At 32.3% G+C, this 18,830-nt stretch overlaps 1 protein-coding gene across 1 annotated transcript in view; it reads left to right on the forward strand.

The window, feature by feature from the left end:
- LOC148624343 (vam6/Vps39-like protein) overlaps window positions 1–12,581 on the forward strand; it is a 37,376-nt gene extending 24,795 nt beyond the window's left edge. The window contains exons 22-26 of the mRNA XM_088567110.1: window positions 719–764; window positions 1,573–1,722; window positions 2,376–2,510; window positions 3,737–3,828; window positions 12,211–12,581. Of these exons, the coding sequence (XP_088423236.1) occupies window positions 719–764; window positions 1,573–1,722; window positions 2,376–2,510; window positions 3,737–3,828; window positions 12,211–12,289 (502 nt within the window). The 3' untranslated portion in view covers window positions 12,290–12,581. The remainder of the gene's footprint in view (window positions 1–718; window positions 765–1,572; window positions 1,723–2,375; window positions 2,511–3,736; window positions 3,829–12,210) is intronic.
- The last annotated feature ends 6,249 nt before the right edge of the window (window positions 12,582–18,830 follow it).

The raw sequence follows: 18,830 nt of genomic DNA on the forward strand, positions 1-18,830 counted from the left end.
CAGTGATTTTATTCAAGCAAAAATTGGCAGGAAAATTCAAATTGATAAAAGTGTCTACTAAGTTTTTGTAAATCTTGTGTTAAAGAAATTATTTTCTCAAGCTGATATTGGTTTTATTTAAGTATAATTGTTATGTAGGATAAATACTCTGTTAATATAGCTTTTGAATGTAAATGCACTTTAACTTTTGGATAGATTTAAAATTGGGGAAAAAGGTGAATTGGAACTAAATTTGTAAATGTGTGTGAAGTTGCATCAGTAGTATAGATTGACTTTCAGTTTATACATATTAAAAATGTACAGTTCTTAATAGTAATTGAAATGCAATGTGTGATCACAATTTTATTCAATATGGTATAATATTTGAAGTTTTGTTCATGCTACAATTTTCATGAGAATCAAAAACCACCAGTGCTGTCAGCACTTTATTCAATGCAGGTCATCTGAAGCTCTTGGCTAGACTGCATACAAACTGAATGTGTGCTTTAGGGATCAGGCCGTTGTTTGCTAATTGTTTCCAAAATTGTTCACATTATTTTTCAGCATAGGGGGTTACATCTCCTGGAAACCCCCTGGTTCCACCACAGTATAATTTTGTCATAGTCTTCAGACAAGATGTCTTGTTATGTGTCCTTGACTCTGATGTAATCACCAGGCATCGGTTAAACTTGTTTGGGCCATTATTAGGACATGTTTTTACTGTTTGTTTACCTTGTAGGTACTGTTTGAATTATTTTGACAGAGGAAGAGAGGGAAATAAGGATGTAAGTAAATTAAATAATTGATTGTATGGATGAGATGAAGTACACTTGGTAAGATATGACAAATCTAGACAATGTCTAAGAATTAGAGAAGTAAAAAAACATAGTCAATTTATGTAACATATGAGATATGGTTACCTGTAATACAATATACTGTATAATAATACCACCACTATAGTGCAATCACCTTGTCCATCCATCCATCAGTTACACTTTTCTATAACAGATTTCTAAGCTCCTATTGAAGGGAATGCTTAGATATTTGGTAAATTACCTTTGCTTGGTATTTTGTATCATGTCTCCTCTTTCTAGGTTCTTGACTTTACTGTGGTACTTAGTAGATTTTAGTTGGTGCATAATGAAAATTTTTGTATATAGATATTTACTATTTTAAAGAACATTTTATTGGCATCTTTTGCTGACTAAAATATTTTTCTTTTAAATAGTATGCTATTTTTTTTAATGGCTGGATTTGAAAATTGAACATTGGGTTGCATGTTTATCGGTCAAATATCAACATCATAGATATAAGAATTCAATATTTGCAGCCAAATTGATGCAAAATTGCAAAGTTATACTTTTATAAAATGTTGTCAGACAGAATTGTAACGATAAGATAATTAATTGTCAGCAATATTATTCATTAACATAAGGAGCAATGTACATGCCTTACATCTTATTATATTTTTTTCTGTTTTAAAAAATGCTTTTCATGATATAAACAAGACCCCCAATGTCTGTGTCAGCAATAGTTCATCACTATGTAAACCATGCATATTTTTGTATGAAGAATTTTTTCAATATTTTGCAGGTTTATTTTTATTTACTGAAAATGTACCTCCAGCCTCCTCCCTCCTCCTCTCTTGGTATGTCTGCAAGTCAAGGTGTTAAACCAAAACAGAATAATGAGGCGGCATTCAAACTTCTGGAAGAACATGCTACCAAAATAGATGTCTCTAAGGTAATGTCTGCTTTATTGTGAAACCTGTCCAAACCAAGCTCTGGTTGGTTTTATTTAGATTAAACTGTTGGTTGTTAAAATTGTGTAGTATTGATATTGATTGACGTAGAGTTGATAGGTTTTGGCAAGTTCACAGTTTTCTAGCGTTAATTACTAAATTATGAGAAGTAGTTTTCAAGAATTTCAAATGTGAATGCTGTGTATTGCTGAAAACCAAAATTGAATTAATTACTAATTAGCTTATTTTCCACAATTAAGTAAAGAAAAAGTCCAAACATGGATGTACCATGTGCATTTGGAAAGTATGCATCACCAGCATTTCCATAAACACTTGTATTTGTTCATATCATGTAATGTAAACAGATGAAGAATAATAAAAACCCATCAAACCTGTTATTAAAGCATCCTTACTGATTTCAAAATGATGCTCATCCTCCTCTTTTGTATATAGGACAGATACATACTAGGTGATGAGCCATTCACTGAAAAATTGTGCTTATGCTTAATTACTAGATTACTAGTATCCTTTTTATGCCCCTGAATAGGTTTTTTTACCCTTTTTTAAGATTATAACAGCGTGAAAGTGTCAGAATATATCATGCCTATTCATTTCTTAATACAACTTGTCTGTTATTTAAAGTTTAATATTTTAGGCATTAGAATTACTGCCAGTAACTACCAATATTAAAGAGATATTTGAATACCTAAAGAAAGTAATGGAACATCAAGCCACTATAAAAAGAGATTGTCAGGTCTTAAAGAGTATGTTATATGCAGAGAATTTACAGGTTAGTTTTGATAGTATTTATACATGTATGATAAATTGTGAAAGTACTATTGTTCATGGGGTACCAATTTTCGTGCTTTTCGCCATGGACAGAAAATCGCAAAAAATAGTACTCGCAAAAATGATTTTTAAAAGTATATAACGCTAATCTTTTTTTTAATTGATACCCGCAAAGATGCTTATTTGACAGAATCTGTTAAAAATAGTAACCATGAAAATTAATACATTTACAGTACTGATTTTGCATTTTTGAGTTTTTGGACTTTATTCATAAAAAAGGAGGGTTCACATAATTGTACATTGTGTCCATATTTGCCCAATCTGTTCAGGGTTCAATCTCTGAGGTTGTATCTCCATGAAACCTTTATTTTTTAAGATGTGTCACAAACTGTAAGCCTTTCCGTGTACCAACCACTAACAAAGCTTAGGATTTATTCTGTCTGGCTTTCTCTCCATATATTCATATGTCTTTTCACATATCTTGTTCAATCTTGTTATAAATAGCCATTAATAAAGTTAGTTTATAACCCCATGTAGAACTTGAGTTATCAGGTTCATTTAGTTTAAGATCAAACATGATTAATTCAGTTAACTTGTAGAATTAGATTCTTCACTTGGTACTACTTGAAAGCACTTTTGATTTTCTTATTTTCTTGGTTTGCCAAAGTTTCTTTGATTTATTTTTAGAGTTTTGAATGTATGAATTTCATTTTGCTGCCTTCCTTTATAGAGGAAAGTTGATGTTTCATTGAACACATGGATTATTTTCTAGTATTTTATTATAGACACATACTAGGCATTTCTATATGACCCTAAAAATTCTCAACTTTGTGTCTGAAATGTCAAATGGGTCCAAAATTTTAATTATTGAATTACCGGGGTACAACTAAAGGTCAACCCTTTACCATTACTGTATTTAAGATATGGATATTGGGTCATTACAAGGGCAATAAATGTCTATTACTGCAAATTTTAAGATTTTTTTAACATTTTCTTTCTGTGTAAGATTCTTTTGATGTGACAAACATTTAATCACAATTGAAATTTAGGGCTGTATCAAGCTAGTGTGTTGTGTCCATACTGTTCAGAATGCTACAAGTATATACAAGCAAAGTCTTTACACTCTTGCACCTGGGTTACATGTATTATTGTGTATATGGTATGCACAATGTAATAAGTTTAATCTGTCTTCAGTATCAAACTAAGTGTCAGTTGTTTTTTTTCCAGGTCCATGAACAGAGAATGTTTTACCAGAAAGCTAAAGTAGTTTTGAATGATGAAAAGATGTGTAAAGTTTGCAAGAAAAGACTAGGAAATAGGTTGGTATATAGATGTAACATTTTATAATTATCCAAAGCTTTTCTGTAGCTCAGTTGACAATGTTTCTGCCTTTTATATTTTATCATTTGTTGTTTTCTTATTTATCTTATTGTCCTTGAAACAAATGGGTTATTAAATCACAGATCAGGCTTTAAAGTGTATTCATCTCAGTTTTTAACTCACCTGTCTCAAAGAGCCCTGTGAGCTTTTGCCATCACATGACATCTGGTTTTTGTTGTTGTAGTTCTTAACAAGTTTTCTCTTTTAATACTACTGGACCAATTATAACCAAACTTGAATGTTTCTTAGGGTATTCTGCTTAGATATGGTGTGGGGCTTTTTGATCGGGTGACAAGCATGGTTGCTGTTACTAAAATTAGATCTAGGGTTCAGACAGCAGTTTTTCACATAGATCTCCAAAATGGTTAGGTTTAGCCAAATTCTGATGGGGTAAAAGACTTCAACATGATGAAATCTACCTGCGGTTAAAATTTTAGTGTAAATCTGTCAAGCCATGTTCGGAGTTATTGCACTTTTTTGACATTTTTAGCTCACCTGGCCGAAGACCTTGTGAGCTATTGCCATCACTTGGCGTTTGTCGTAATCTGTCGTTCGTCTCCGTCGTCATCGTTAACAATTTTTCAAAATTTCTTTTCTGAAACTACTTCACTAATTTGAACTAAATTTGGTATGAATGTTCCTTGGGGTATCCTGCATAGACCTGATTTGGGGGTTTTTGATCTGTCGAAAAACATGGCAGCTGTTACTAAAAATAGAACGTAGGGGTCAGTATTTTTTTCGCATATATCTCCAAAACGGTTAAGTTTAGCCAAATTCTGACACGGGGGGGGGAGGTTAGAAGTGTCCAGCATGATGAGATCTATCTGCAGTCAGATTTTCATATTAATCTATTAAGCCATTTTGGAGTTATTCCCCTTTTTCAACATTTTTTGTATTTTTAATGTTATTTCTTTCAAAACTCTTCTCCTCTGACACCACTTGACCAATTGGCACCAAACTTGCTTTCAATGTTCCTTGTGGTATTGTGCATAGAACTGTTGTGGGGGTTTTTGATCCGTCAAAAAACATGGCTGCTGTTACTAAAAATAGAACATAGGGGTCAGACAGTAGTTTTTCGCATTTATCTCTTAAACCGTTAGGTTTAGCCAATTTGACGAAGTAAAAGTGTTCAGATTGATGAGATCTATCCGTGGTCAAAATTTGGTGAAAATCTGTTGACCCATGTTGGAGTTATTGCCCTTTTTGGACGTTTTTTGCCGTTATTATTTTATTTTTTTTTTTAAAATCTTCTCCTCAGAAACTACTTTACAGAATTCAATGGAAGTTGGTATTTTTGTTTTAAAGGCATCCTTAACAAAATGACCGTTTGGATTTTTAATCTGTTATAAAGCATGGCTGATGTTACTCAAAATTGAACGTGGAGGTCAGACAGCAGATTTTTGCATATATCTCCAAAACGGTTAGGTTTAACTAAAATCTGACGGGGTAAAATTATCCAGCATGCAGAGATCTATCTGTGGTCAAATTTTGGTGAAAATTTATTTGTTGAACCTTGTTGGAGTTATTGCCCTTTTTGGACGTTTTTTTTTCTGTTTATGATGTTATTACTTAAAAAAATGTTCTCCTCAGAAACTGCTCTACAGAATTCAATGAAAGTTTACATTTTTGTTTTATAGGGTATCCTTAACGAAATGACAGATTTTTGATCGCTGAAAAAACATGGCTGTTATTTCTAAAAATAGAACAATGGGGTCAGACAGCATATTTTTGCATACATCTCAAAATCTGTTAGGTTTAGCCAATAGCTTTCAATTGCTGAAATGATCCTTATTATAAGGCTTACAAATGTGTCCAATGAATCAAATGGAGTCAAAATTGTCTGACAACTCCTTGTTGAAGTTATTGCCCTTAAAAGGCAAAAATTTAACCAGGTGAGCGATTCAGGCTCCTGGGAGCCTCTTGTTCGTTATTTTTAATGATATTACTTTAAAAAGTTCTCTCCTCTGACAGTACTAGACCAATTAGAACCAGACTTGGTATGAATATTCCTTAGGGTATTCTGCATGGAACTGTGGAAGGGATCTTTGATCCATTGACAAACATGGCTTCTGGTACTAAATTAGAAGATAGAGGTCACACAGAAGTTTTCAGTGAAATTCTGACATTGGTTGAAAGTGTGCAGAGTGTTTAGATCTATATGTGGTAAAATTTTCTTGTAAATCTTTAAGTCATGTTGGAGTTATTTTCTTTTATGTCTTATTGTAATTGTTAATGTAATTACTTCCAAAAATTTTCTCCTCATAAACTAATGGACAGAATTCAATGAAAATTGATATGATTGCTTCTTAGGTATGAGCATTAGGAAAAAAATGGCAGCTTTTACAAAAATAGAATGTTGCTTGCAATTCAGACTCTTTACAGTTTAGTTTATAATGTCTCCCCGACTTTGATGGGAATACATTTTTAGCTCACCTAAGGCCATGTGAGCTATTGCCATCACTTGGCGTCTGTCGTCGTCATTATCCGTCATTGTCGTCTGTCGTTGTATAACAATTTTTCAAAACTTTTCTCCTCTAACACTTCTTGACCAATTGGAACCATACATGTATTTGGTATGAATGTTTCTGGGGTATCCTTCATAGAACTGATGTGGGGATTTTGGATCTGTCGAAAAACATGGCTACTGTAGTTTTTCGCATATATCTCCAAAACCATAAGTTTAGCCAAATTTTGACATGTGGTAAAAGTGTTCAGCATGATGAGATCTATCATTGGTTTAATTTTCGTTTTATTCCATTAAACCATGTTAGAGTTACTGCCCTTTTTTGACATTTTTTGTCTTCTTCTGACACTATTTGACCAATTGAAACTATACTTGGTATGAATACTCCTTGGGGTATCCTGCAGAGAATTGATTTGGGGATTTTTGATCCATCTAAAAGCATGGCCGCTGTTACTAAAAATAGAACATAGGGATCAGACTGTAGTTTTTTCGCATATATCTCCAAACCATAAGGTTTAGCCAAACTCTGTTGCTGAAATGATCCTTATTATAAGGCCTTCAAAAGGCGACTCCTTGTAAGATGAAAAATGATGGTTTTTTGTTACAGTTTTCAGTCAATATTTTTAAAACTATAATAGATAGAAAGCAACTTTCAACTGCTGAAATGGTCCTTATGATAAGTCCTACCAAAGTCTTCTTGAGTTAAAATTGTTGGACAACTCCTTGTTAAATTTATTGCCCTTGAAGGCATAATTTAACAAGGTGAGCAATTCAGGCTTCCACAAGCCTCTTGTTTTTTTGTTCAGTCCATTGATTCCTTGATTTTTGTTGGGTTGTATCCTTTTAAACTTAAAAAAGTTTCAAAAATATCTTACCGAAACAGCTTGTCAGCACAACTTTTCTGAAACTGTTGAACAGAATTTCATGAATTTTGGTATATAGTAATGACACTACATATGCAAATTAACAAGATTTGGGACAGTGAGAGTTTTTTTTAAGATTTAAGTGTTTCTTTTTTTTTTCCACTTCAAAAAATGTACTTTATCATTTGTATGTTATTGTAATTATACCCTTGCTTTAAAATGGTTGGTATATAGTGATTATATTGGATGTCCTTCCATTTGTCTTGCTATTAATCTATCACACAATTTTATACTCAGCTTCTCCTAAACTACTTGATGAGTTGTTTTTTTTAACTTTCAAGGAATGATAATTAAGTAATTCTATTTTGCATATACTATTTTGATTTTTAATCCTAATAAATTTTTGGTTTCCTTTTATTTCTTGGACTGTTAGGGGTCACAAAGGGCCAAGTATTTTCCTTACATGTGGACGATAACTGGAGTAAAAGTATATGGATCTCTGTGATGTAGTACAGTAAAAGTCTTGATCACAAAGGTCAGGCTAGAGTTCATTTTTGGAGTTATGACCTTAAATGTTAAGGGGGGTCAAAAAACTTATTTTTTCATGATTCTAAAATAAAACATTAGTAAAAGTGTATGGATTTCTATAAAATAATAAAATAAGTTGAGAAGGTTTTGATTAAATTTTGGGATTGTACCATTATCCATAATTGGTTAGGAATAAGGGCAAAAAAGGAGGCAACTTAAAAAAAGAAACAATGAAATGTCTGTCTGTTACACTTTTCTGTAGCAGATTTTTCAGCTTGTATTTGAGGGAATGCTTATTGTATTTGCTGAATGACTTGTACCATGTCTCTCCTATCCAGATTTGCCAGAAATGGTTGAGTAAGGATATTCTAAGCATGACATAAAACATCTTTTTTGATTTTTATAAATTTGTAAAACCTAAAAATCAATGTTTCTATATGGCAAAGGGTCAAAGCTTGTGAACACTAAATCAAAAAATAAACCATAATCAGTCTTGATCTTATTTTCATTTTCACATTTGTGAACTGTTAACATTTGAAAAAAATTTCGAATTAACCTATTTTCCTCTCTTACAATATTGAACAATTATATATCATAATGTTATATGTCAGTAATGAACTATGAATACCTAATACAATGCATGCCTTAGGAATTATTTCCTTCTATGATAATCAATAAATTACAAATGATTTTGTAGAATTAATTATTAAAGGTTAGGTAATAGTTTACACCTACTGTATAAAATGTCTGAAGGCTGAAACAAAAATCAATCAGTTAGTTGTATTGCATTCTGCATTCAATTAACTATGCTTATATCCTATTTATATTATTTTGTGGATGATTTTGCTCAAGTAAATGCAATTGATTCAGAATACAGTTTCTATTCTTGTCATGCTTGTAGAGTTATTAATAGATTATTAAAAGGGAGTTTTAATCAAATATCTATGATTAAGTGGCATAAAAAGCATCCGTAATTGCCAAGTTTATGGCTTTTAAAGCAAGTATCTTGGCACGAATAATGTTGACTAACCCTCTAATTATAACTGGGCAAAATCAATATGAGCCAGTCAACATTTTACAGTCATTGTTTATTCATATGAAAGCAGATCATTTGGTATTGGGTTGTGTTAGTATGGTGTCTGTCGTTGTACTTGTATATTTACTGGATGAGATTGATTTGTAAGATTACTTCAGCATAAGACATTTTTTCTAATTAATTACATTTTTCATACTGTCTGAACTTGGTCAAAAAGAATGTAAGGTTACAGATTTATTTAGAAAACAAAATGAGCAATTTAAGTTTATAATGATAACCAGTTTTGCTTATCAGTAAATATTATGGCTTTTAAACAGGTCACATAAAAAATCAACTGAACTTCCACTATCCCAAATCAATGCCATATCGCAATTAAGTGACCGGAAATCAGATATCAAGGCTTTTTGCCCAGCTGTTTCTTAGAGAACCTTTAATGCATTAAAGGCCTTGTTTGCTAAACTTTGAGGCACCTCAGCCTAATAATGGTGTATTGAAGTATTACTGAAGTCGATGAAGGAAGAAACACTGTAAGAAAAAAGGTTATTATATCCTAGCAAAAAAAAAGTTTGAGGGGGTATATAGGAATCCTCCTGTCTGTCGGTCCGTCCATCTGTCTGTCCACATTTCTTGTCAGCACAACTTCTCCTAAACCGCTCAAAGGATTTTTATGATATTTGATAGGAAAGTGGACATCTTATACAGATGTGCATGAAGGAATATTGTTACTGTTGGACAACTCCAAAGGGAGATAATCTTACTTAAGGGTTTTCAATGTTAAAACCTCGTCGGCATAACTCCTCCTAAACAGCTCAACAGATTTTGATGAAAGTTTATAATAAGGTTGGGTTGGGCATCATATTTAGATGTGCATGAAAGAATATAGTTACTGTCAGATAACTTCAAAGGGACATAAACCAACTTAATGGTTTTACATATTAAAACCTTGTAAGTACAACTCCTCCCAAACCCCTCAAGGGAGTCTAATGAAATTTTATAGGAAGAGTAGCCATTAAATGTAGATGGTTTTTAAAAAGGTTTACATGTTAAAACCTCATCAGAGCACCTCTTCCTAAACCACTCAAGGGATTTTGATGTGATTTTATAAGAAGGATGGGCATCAAATGTAGATGTGTATAAAGGTATAGTTACTGTTGAACGACTTCACAGGGAGATATTCCAACTTAAGTGTTTTACGTGTTAAAACCTTGTAAGTGCCACTCCTCCCAAACACCTCAAGGAAACTTAATGAAATTTTCTAAGAAGGGTAGCCATTATATGTATATGTGCATGAAGGAATGTAGTTACTGTCAGAGGACCTCTAAGGGAGGTAATTGAACTTTTGTGTTATATATGTAACTTCATTTGAAGCGAGGAGTATTTACTTTGTGAACTTGTTCACAGTATTTCTAGTTTTAAATACAGTTTGGTGAAGTAATAAGAAATTAAGTGAACTTAAAATCCAAAGACTATGGCTTGAGTTACCATGAAACTAAAACTTCAAGATTTGTGCCACTCAATCTGCTACTATTACATTATTCATTTATGCATAATATTCATAGGGCCTGTAGGTTTGTATGAACACTTGTGTTAAGATGAAACTCCTTAACCTAAATATATCAGGTATCGGTAAAATTAAACTATTGTTTAATACTTGTTATCTTGTGACAGTAGTATATAGGGACACACCCCAAATACCTTGTTGCATCTTTGCATATGACCGTTAGTTTACTTCACCTTTGTTGAAATTATCTGCTCAAACTTTTATTTGCTTGCTGTCTTTTCCCCAAATCATAACACAATAAAAAGTAGTTGTCCATTAGCCAGTGTAGTTATTTAAAGGAACAGTCTATAAAAAGCGAAAATCAGAAGTGTAAGAAAAAAAGCTCTTGGTACTGTTATTGTTGTATAAGTTCTGAGTGTTGACAATGATATAATACAGCTTTATGTAAGGTTTTGTGCCATATGATTTAGTAACTTAACTGCCTCTGTGTTCTAGTAGTACATGTACCATACTCATTAGACCTACTAGATTGTAATTGTTCCATTTAGTAACTGCATTTAGGTCATCAAACAACACTTCATACTACTTCTGTTCAAATTACTTTTCTTTTCAGCCATGCAGATTTCATGCTTTCATGGTTTTGAAAGCTTAATACATAGGGAAAAACTTGAGGATTATGAAAAGGTCACCAGAAAAATTAATATGTTTACAGTACTACAATGAGTGAATCAATCAATCTACTTTATCTAGCTCACATAACAATGAAGATAAAAAGTGCTTCCAAATAGGTTTAATACCTACTTACATGTGATTTGTGATCTTCAGACCTAGTTGTGTGTATATTAATGACGTTTTGACACAATGAATATTGAGACCTTTCAATGTCATATTAGTATTTAGAAACCTCTACCCTCCTTTTTTTTTTTTTTTTAAAAGTAGTGAATTTGTAATCAATGTGCATACAAATACTTCCAAATACTTTCAGTTGAGACAGTTGACATATGATACTTGTAGAACAGATGTGATAGTGGATCTAATAATTTCCTGTTTTTTGTTAAAATTACTCAGTATTACAAAGGCGTTAAACAGTTTATACTATCTCATTTAAACATTATATATATATTAACATTCACTTTAACAACTCCCATTTTCACTAAAGTAATTTTAAACTTGTTTATGAAATGTCAAAATTTCTACTTACATTTTTCTTCATAAAATGAAGCTAGAAAGTATCATCACAGTACTTAATTAGAGCTACATAATTTATGATTGTAAAGGACATGATAGAATGAATAAGACTTTCAAGAGTGTAACAACCCATGGTTATTGTAAAAGGAAAAACCAAGAATATATTTCATTGGAGAAAAACTAAAAGGTAAACATTCTTTGAAATAATACTAGAACTCTAACACTAAACTTCTTGTTGATTTTAGTGACTTACAATACAGACACGTAATCAGAAATTTTAGGATGATCAGAGGGGTGTTATTAAGACAAATTGACCTGACTTGAAAATTGCTTAACCAGTCAGAAACTACTATATAGAATTCAGCTAAAGGTATGGTTGTTTCGTAGGGTATCCTACACATGACCATTGGGAATTTTTATCCATGAAAAAACATGGCCACTTTTACAAGAATTTGAATGTAGCTAAAAAAACTAGGTGGGTCATTCAGGCTCTCTAGAGCCTCTAGTTTAGTTTTTAGCACTATTGTTGTCACCTGTCTAACCATTTAGGTTATACAGGCCATCCTTGGTTGTCTAGGTTTGTAGGGTTCTAAGTACATTATTGACCAGCTCAAAAGTTGTCCTGAAATACCCAGGCCTGGTGTGTATCATTCCACTATACTGTGGTTTAATAAACAATGCTAGTATATGTAGTTCCATATTTGTCATTTTGTCTCAATACTATTGTATTTTATTTTTCAGTGCATTTGTGAGATATCCCAATGGTATGATTGTTCACTATTATTGCTGTAAAGATCCCAATAAGTGTCCAGAAGATTGATGACAGATGACATACGATAGAGTGGATTAAATTAGCAGTGTCATATTGACATTCCATAACAAAACATACGATTTGGCTTTCAGACTTTGGCACTTTTTTTGTAAAAACTTGCTTTAGTACTCAGCCTCTAGTCTTGTACAATATTTATAAATCCCATTATTTATGGCTTGGTTAAATGTGATATTTACTGATATGAATTATAATATTATGATTAAAGTACCAGTCTGGTGTTGCATATTGCTGAGCAGGTATATGTGAAAATATGGAGAATAGTAAAATAGTGTTTATTTTTTGTCTCGTTTCAAAATACTTTTTAGCTATTGCAATCACTTGGTGTCCGTCATCATCATCGTTAACAATTTTTTTAAAACTCTTCTCCTGAAACACTACTTGACCTATTGGAACCGAACTTGGTATGAATGTCCCTTAAGATATTCTGCATAGTACTTATGTGGGGATTTTTGATCTGTCAAAAAACATAGCTGCTGGTACTAAAAATAGAACATAGCGGTCAGACAAAAGTTTTTCATATATATATATACATAGCTGCTGGTACTAAAAATAGAACATAGCGGTCAGACAAAAGTTTTTCATATATATATATATATATATATATATATATATATATATATATATATCTCTAAAACCATTAGGTTTAGCCAAATTCTGACAGGTTAAAAGTGTTTAGCATGATGAGATCTATCTATAGTCAAATTTTTTTTTTAATCTTTTACGCTTTGTTGGAGTAATTGCCCTTAGCCAATGTTTTTTCCCTATTTTTTATGTTAGTTTTTTCAAAAATCTTCTCCTCTGAAACTACCAGACCAATTAGAACCAAACTTGGTATGAATATTCCTTAGGGTATTCTGCATAGGACTGGTGTGGGAATTTTTTGTCAGTAGTAAAACATGGGGGTCAGTCAGAAATTTTCTCAAAAACTTCTCAAACTGTTATGTTTAGCCACATTCTATCAATTGCCGAAATGATCCTTTTTATAAGGCCTACTAAAGTCTGCATTGAATCACTTTTGTAGGATGACTCCTTGCTAGATTTATTGCCCTTGAAATGTGAAAAATGATAGATAGATAGAAACTTTCAATTGCTGAAATAATCCTTATGGTAAGGCCTAAAAAGTCTGCAGGGGATCAAAGATGTCAAATGACTGCTTGTTAGACTAATTGCCCTTGAGGGGCAAAAAAAAAATGATGCTTTTAGCATTTTTCGGTCTATATCTTGAAAACTGTGATATGAGTTTTACCTTGATGCTCCTCTAGTATCTATTTTTAGGAAAAGGACTTTACAAAAGTTTTTTTTAAATAAGGGAACTTAGTTATTAAAACAATTACACATCACTATCACTGGCTGAATGACTGGTACAATTGTATGATGTGCATGTTATATAAAATATGATGGCTATACCACAATTGAAAAAAAAATATATCTACTGCAGTATAAGTGTCAGTTGAAAAAAGGTGTATTGTTTCACTACAATACTTTAAATTAGTAAAGTTGAAAAGCTTGACTTTTGTCAGTAGTATTTTTAATAAGTGCTAGTACTTCTGTTAAGTGGTGTTAGTGTTTGAACCTCTCCACTTATCATTGGAAGCTCGATGGATGGTTTTAACTCAACTTGGGTGTAACAATTTCAATATCTTAGGAAAATAATAGAAAAATGCTGCAATATATGGATAATATTAACAATTACTTATTGAGCCATATGTACTGTCTTTTTGATGCAACTTAGGAACAACTCCTTTGATTACGTAAACATGGTACCTTCCATAATATTATAGCTTTCATCTCATGCAAATGTCATGAATATGTTCTTAAGACAGAATCCTAGAAATTGAGCAACCACAAAAATGGATAGGTTTACAAAAGGTTATATATCACACTGGACATTAGTCTTGTTTTATTACACCCGTCTTTATAGACAGGATGGACATGTTTTGGTATACCAGTATCTGTCCATAGTTCACACTACACACAATAACTGAAAATGCTGCCACCAATTTTATGAATTTTTTTTGTGATTTGTTTCTTTCTATTCAACTCCCTTTCAGTTTCCATAATTTCAGACGTATTTCATACCAAAATTGGAGAACTCTGTTTTGGGGCTAAAACTTCAAGACTTGCTGCAATGTCTATGAAATTTTGAATTTTTTATTGATATTGATGGAGGTTTCCTTTTGATATTTGTCTTGCCCACGCTGAATATTGTGAAAGGCGAGACAGGTATTACTTTTTTGGTGTTGGTGTCCATGTTAAGATTTTCATGTTAAGTTTTCTGATTGGGTCAGTTTAGTATGAAACACTTGAGCTAGGTCAATCTTATTTGGTATACAGTTGCATTAGCCTCACTGTATCACAATTCTGTATCAATTTCATCCCCCTGTCATGATCTATTGACTTTGAAATTTCAAATTTCAGTATTTTCATGTTTTTGGATTAGGTCATTTAAACAGGAATCACCTGTACTAGGACAGTTGTATTTGGTATGTAGTTGCATTAGCATCACTACTTCACAGTTACATATCTCTTTCACGCATTTGCCTCAAAAGTCACAGACTTTATAGACTTTGAAATTTTATGTTACTGAAACATCATTTCATCACAGTTCCACATATATCTAAACATCTCAGAATGTGATGACTATATTCGCTACACTGCTCCATCAGTTCAGATAGATACAGCCTTACAGCGAAGATGATGTAAACTTATAGATTGGTCTAAAAAATTCCCAACAATATTAGAACTCTCAAATTTGCGAAGCAAATTTTTGGTTGTTCCCTCCACGGGACTCAAAATCATAATATATATAATATATAGAATTAGTAACAATGCCACCATTAATCAAGTTTTGAATAACAGCATCCATATGCAACAGGTATTTACCAGAATTATTTAAGGGATGCTATAGTTTTTGGTCTATGAAGCATGGGCATTGAGATTATTTCAAATAGACCAAAAAACTATAACAATCATTCCTTATAATTTGATTTTAGTAGTAAAATTCAAGGAGCAAATCATAAAAAAAAAAAGATTGATGGTCACATTAAAAAATTTGGTCTATGAGAAGATGGCCAAAATTTACTATCCCATCAGACAGTGTGTTACTTCTGAAATTGAAATATTGGACTTTATTCATAAAAATGGAGGGGGTGCCATTTTTCAACCATAACTTGCACCCATTTTCATGAAACTTAGTGAAATGGTACACATGTATTTCTATTTGGATGCATTAAGCTGTTCCCAGCGAAGTATTTTATTATCTCCGGAACATGCAATATTTGACCATCGTTTCAAAGTATTTTGAACGTAAAGTAGTTCAATAAATGAAAGTAAATGAACAGAATTAGAAATTGATTTGTTTAGGTCGGTAATGGATCTTTTGCCTGTGTGGCTAGCAGCAGGCAAACAAAGCAAAACAAACAAAAAATTTCTTAATAAAAAAATATCCTCCGGAAAAAATAAAGTGAAATAATGTCCGCAGGATAGTATAGTGTCTTGCACTATCACTACAAACAATTTACCACAATGGTGAAAAGATCCATTCCTTAGCATATTAATGGACTTTTCTCTTTAGATTAAGGTTTTTGAAATATAAAACTTCTCTTTTTATTGATTTACTTATTTTTCAAAAGTGATCGACAGCGAAGATTATAAATTAATGGACAAGGCCTATTTCCCAAAGGATTCTGACAACAAGTTGGACCAATATATATGACTGTTTAGATGTTTGATATTTTAATTACTAACTGTCGAAAAAAATAGCAACAAAAGTTCTATGACAAAGTGTTTCGTTCCAAATGTTTCTGTCGGGAGTGTCCATAGAAGCACCTTAATCAACAGTTATCCATGATCTGTGATTTACGGAAAACACGCCTTTCAGGAGTGAATTAATAAACATCACTGACGCCTCTCCTGCATTTTCTAATGAGAACTTGGCCACTTAATGTGCCATTAAAATACATTATGGTCATTTGCAGTATTTTAGTCAACGGTATATGATTTTCCCGTATAATTCGTCAGGCGTACAGTTTGATAGGAAATCTTGAAGTAATTCCTGTGGTGTAACGTTGACATAGTGAAAATTAATATGTAGACACGTTGGGAAAGGGATCTAGCTATTCCTTAAAATTGGGAGAATTGTTTTGGCATGAAACCTTTTTTCTTCAAACTTCTACCACATTTTTAATTGTTTATTTAATTTTATTAACACCCATATCACCTCCTCCCCTTAGACGCATATACTTATCTGAAATCATGGATCTTTCCTACCCTAAATTTTACGTTCTGGCGTTTTAAAACTGTGTTCATGCTTATGGTATAGTTTTATTACTGTAATTTCAAATTTATTTTTATTTTTATCAGCAAAGTTGTCAGTGAATTGCTTGTAGCAACATGGTATGCAATCCTAACAGAAAGAAAATAATAATGAAAGGTATATAACTCTTTCATATTTGATCTGTCAAAATTACTAAATGGTGCAAACTTGAATGGTGAACAGCTTTCTCCTATTTTCAGACGGGAGTGTATATTAGTATATTATATTGTCCCTGTTTCAACGGAAGAAGTGCACAAACGGACAAACTTGCCTTTCCTTGTCAAAATGCTTATTTTGTATGTGTTATTTTGTTTATTTCATGTTCTTTGTTGTTTGTGTCTGTTTTCCCTGTCTAGTCTTAATCCTTGGAGTATATTCTCGAATCTGTACTCCCTTGATAACTCTTTCCTACGTGCCTCTACTCTGTCTTTGAAGTACGTCAACCGAAGCATGTTTTTGGAATAACAAATAGTTAATGTAATTTTTATTTTCAGCAACCAATCATGTGTTACACACCTTCTATGGAATTGGCGTGAAATGGAGACGCATCTTCAATTATTAAACTCAAAATATACGCACGTCATAACTCTTCTCACTATTTTTTTTTATTTTTGAATAGGTCGTCCGAAATAATTTGGTTTGGACCACGTTACTTTTTTGTGCATGTCGGAAACGTTATTTCGTTAATAATTCCTTAAATAATTTAATTTGATTTGTAACAAGCTTTCTAATTGGTGGTTTTCTTTCAGCTAACTAGATCATTTTGTATAACCTGGCTTGGTACTGTTATGTCGTTAACGTCGATTTGTTCCTACTATGCAAATCGAACCAAACGTTTTGATTCTAATCAATTATTGGTATTTAGACTGGAATTCATTTGAAATTACATCGCAATGAATTCTGTTACTAATCTTTGTTATAAGTTATAAGAACCTGGTTTGAGACTATTAATACTAACCTCGATGCATTAAACTCTCGCAACTACAAAGATTTATGTAATAGGACATAATGTAGTCACACAATGATCGTGAACAGATCAATAATATATTTCAAGAATTGCTGCAGTTTGATAGTGAACGGATAACCTTAGCGATCACGAACAACTATTTATCGAAGGGTAAGACGGGAAGTCATTTTAAAATATTTTAGCAATATTGTATCATAAGTTACGTTCCTGGGGAAAAGAATGTCTATAAAAAGGATGGTATATACTTTGTACACCCAAATGCTAGACAAAGTGGAACAGCATATTTTTCAGAAGTTCGTTAAAGTGAGGGGGTACCTTTGCATGTCCCAACAACAACAAATCAATGTAAAAAATAACAAATTTTTTAATATAAATGAAATAAGTATTATTTTGGTTATCAGCTCTTTAAATATTCATTCATAGCTCCACAATTTCAGATTACAAGTTGTAAATGTTCACTTAATGCTGCAAATTTTCATAAGTTAGATAAAATAACATTTTGATGGTCGTGTAGGAGGAGGTGAATAAATTTGCAGACCGTGAAGATGACCGTGAACAAATTTCAAAACATTTTCTCAGTACTCGTAACACACGTTTTACTTATCTGCAGCAGCTGCTAATATTTTGTAGGTGATTGTGGAATTTTTATAAAGCTTTATTGTAACTTACCCCATGTTGCAACAGGGTGACATCATGACATACTAATTTATTTTTACGAAAGTTATGTGTGTTCAAGAAAAAAAACACAATCATGGCAATAGTTACAACCGACCAATTGCCAGACAGAAGCATCAAAAATACACTGACATTGAGTTAACATTTAGAAAAAAAACAACCTTTTTTACCAGGTCAAATATCCAAGTCAATTACACTAGATGGCATATTTTAAACAAATACAGAAACAGTGGACCATTTCCATACTGAACCTATATGTATATATATATATATGTACAGGATTTAAAAATTCATAAAATCCAAAAATGATATAAGATACTGCATCTTAAATGTTAGTCCTCAATGAGAAATAAACTGTACTTCTTTAACTGCCTACAAAACGGAGGAAAATGATAAAAAAAAATCCTCATAAAATGTGTCCACATCCATGATAAAATGCATAGGACGAAGTGCTGCTTTTTTTTATTTCCTGACAAACTGTTCATCAAAATCAATGCCGAGTTATTGCGGTTGAGCTTGTTGTCGGGCATATAGTTGATCGTTTTATGATGTATGAACGCAAAAAGTTAAGG

The sequence above is a fragment of the Perna viridis genome, chromosome 2 (assembly GCF_037379345.1).
Source record: "Perna viridis isolate PV_CMFRI_1.1 ecotype Kerala chromosome 2, ASM3737934v1, whole genome shotgun sequence".
NCBI lineage: Eukaryota > Metazoa > Mollusca > Bivalvia > Mytilida > Mytilidae > Perna > Perna viridis.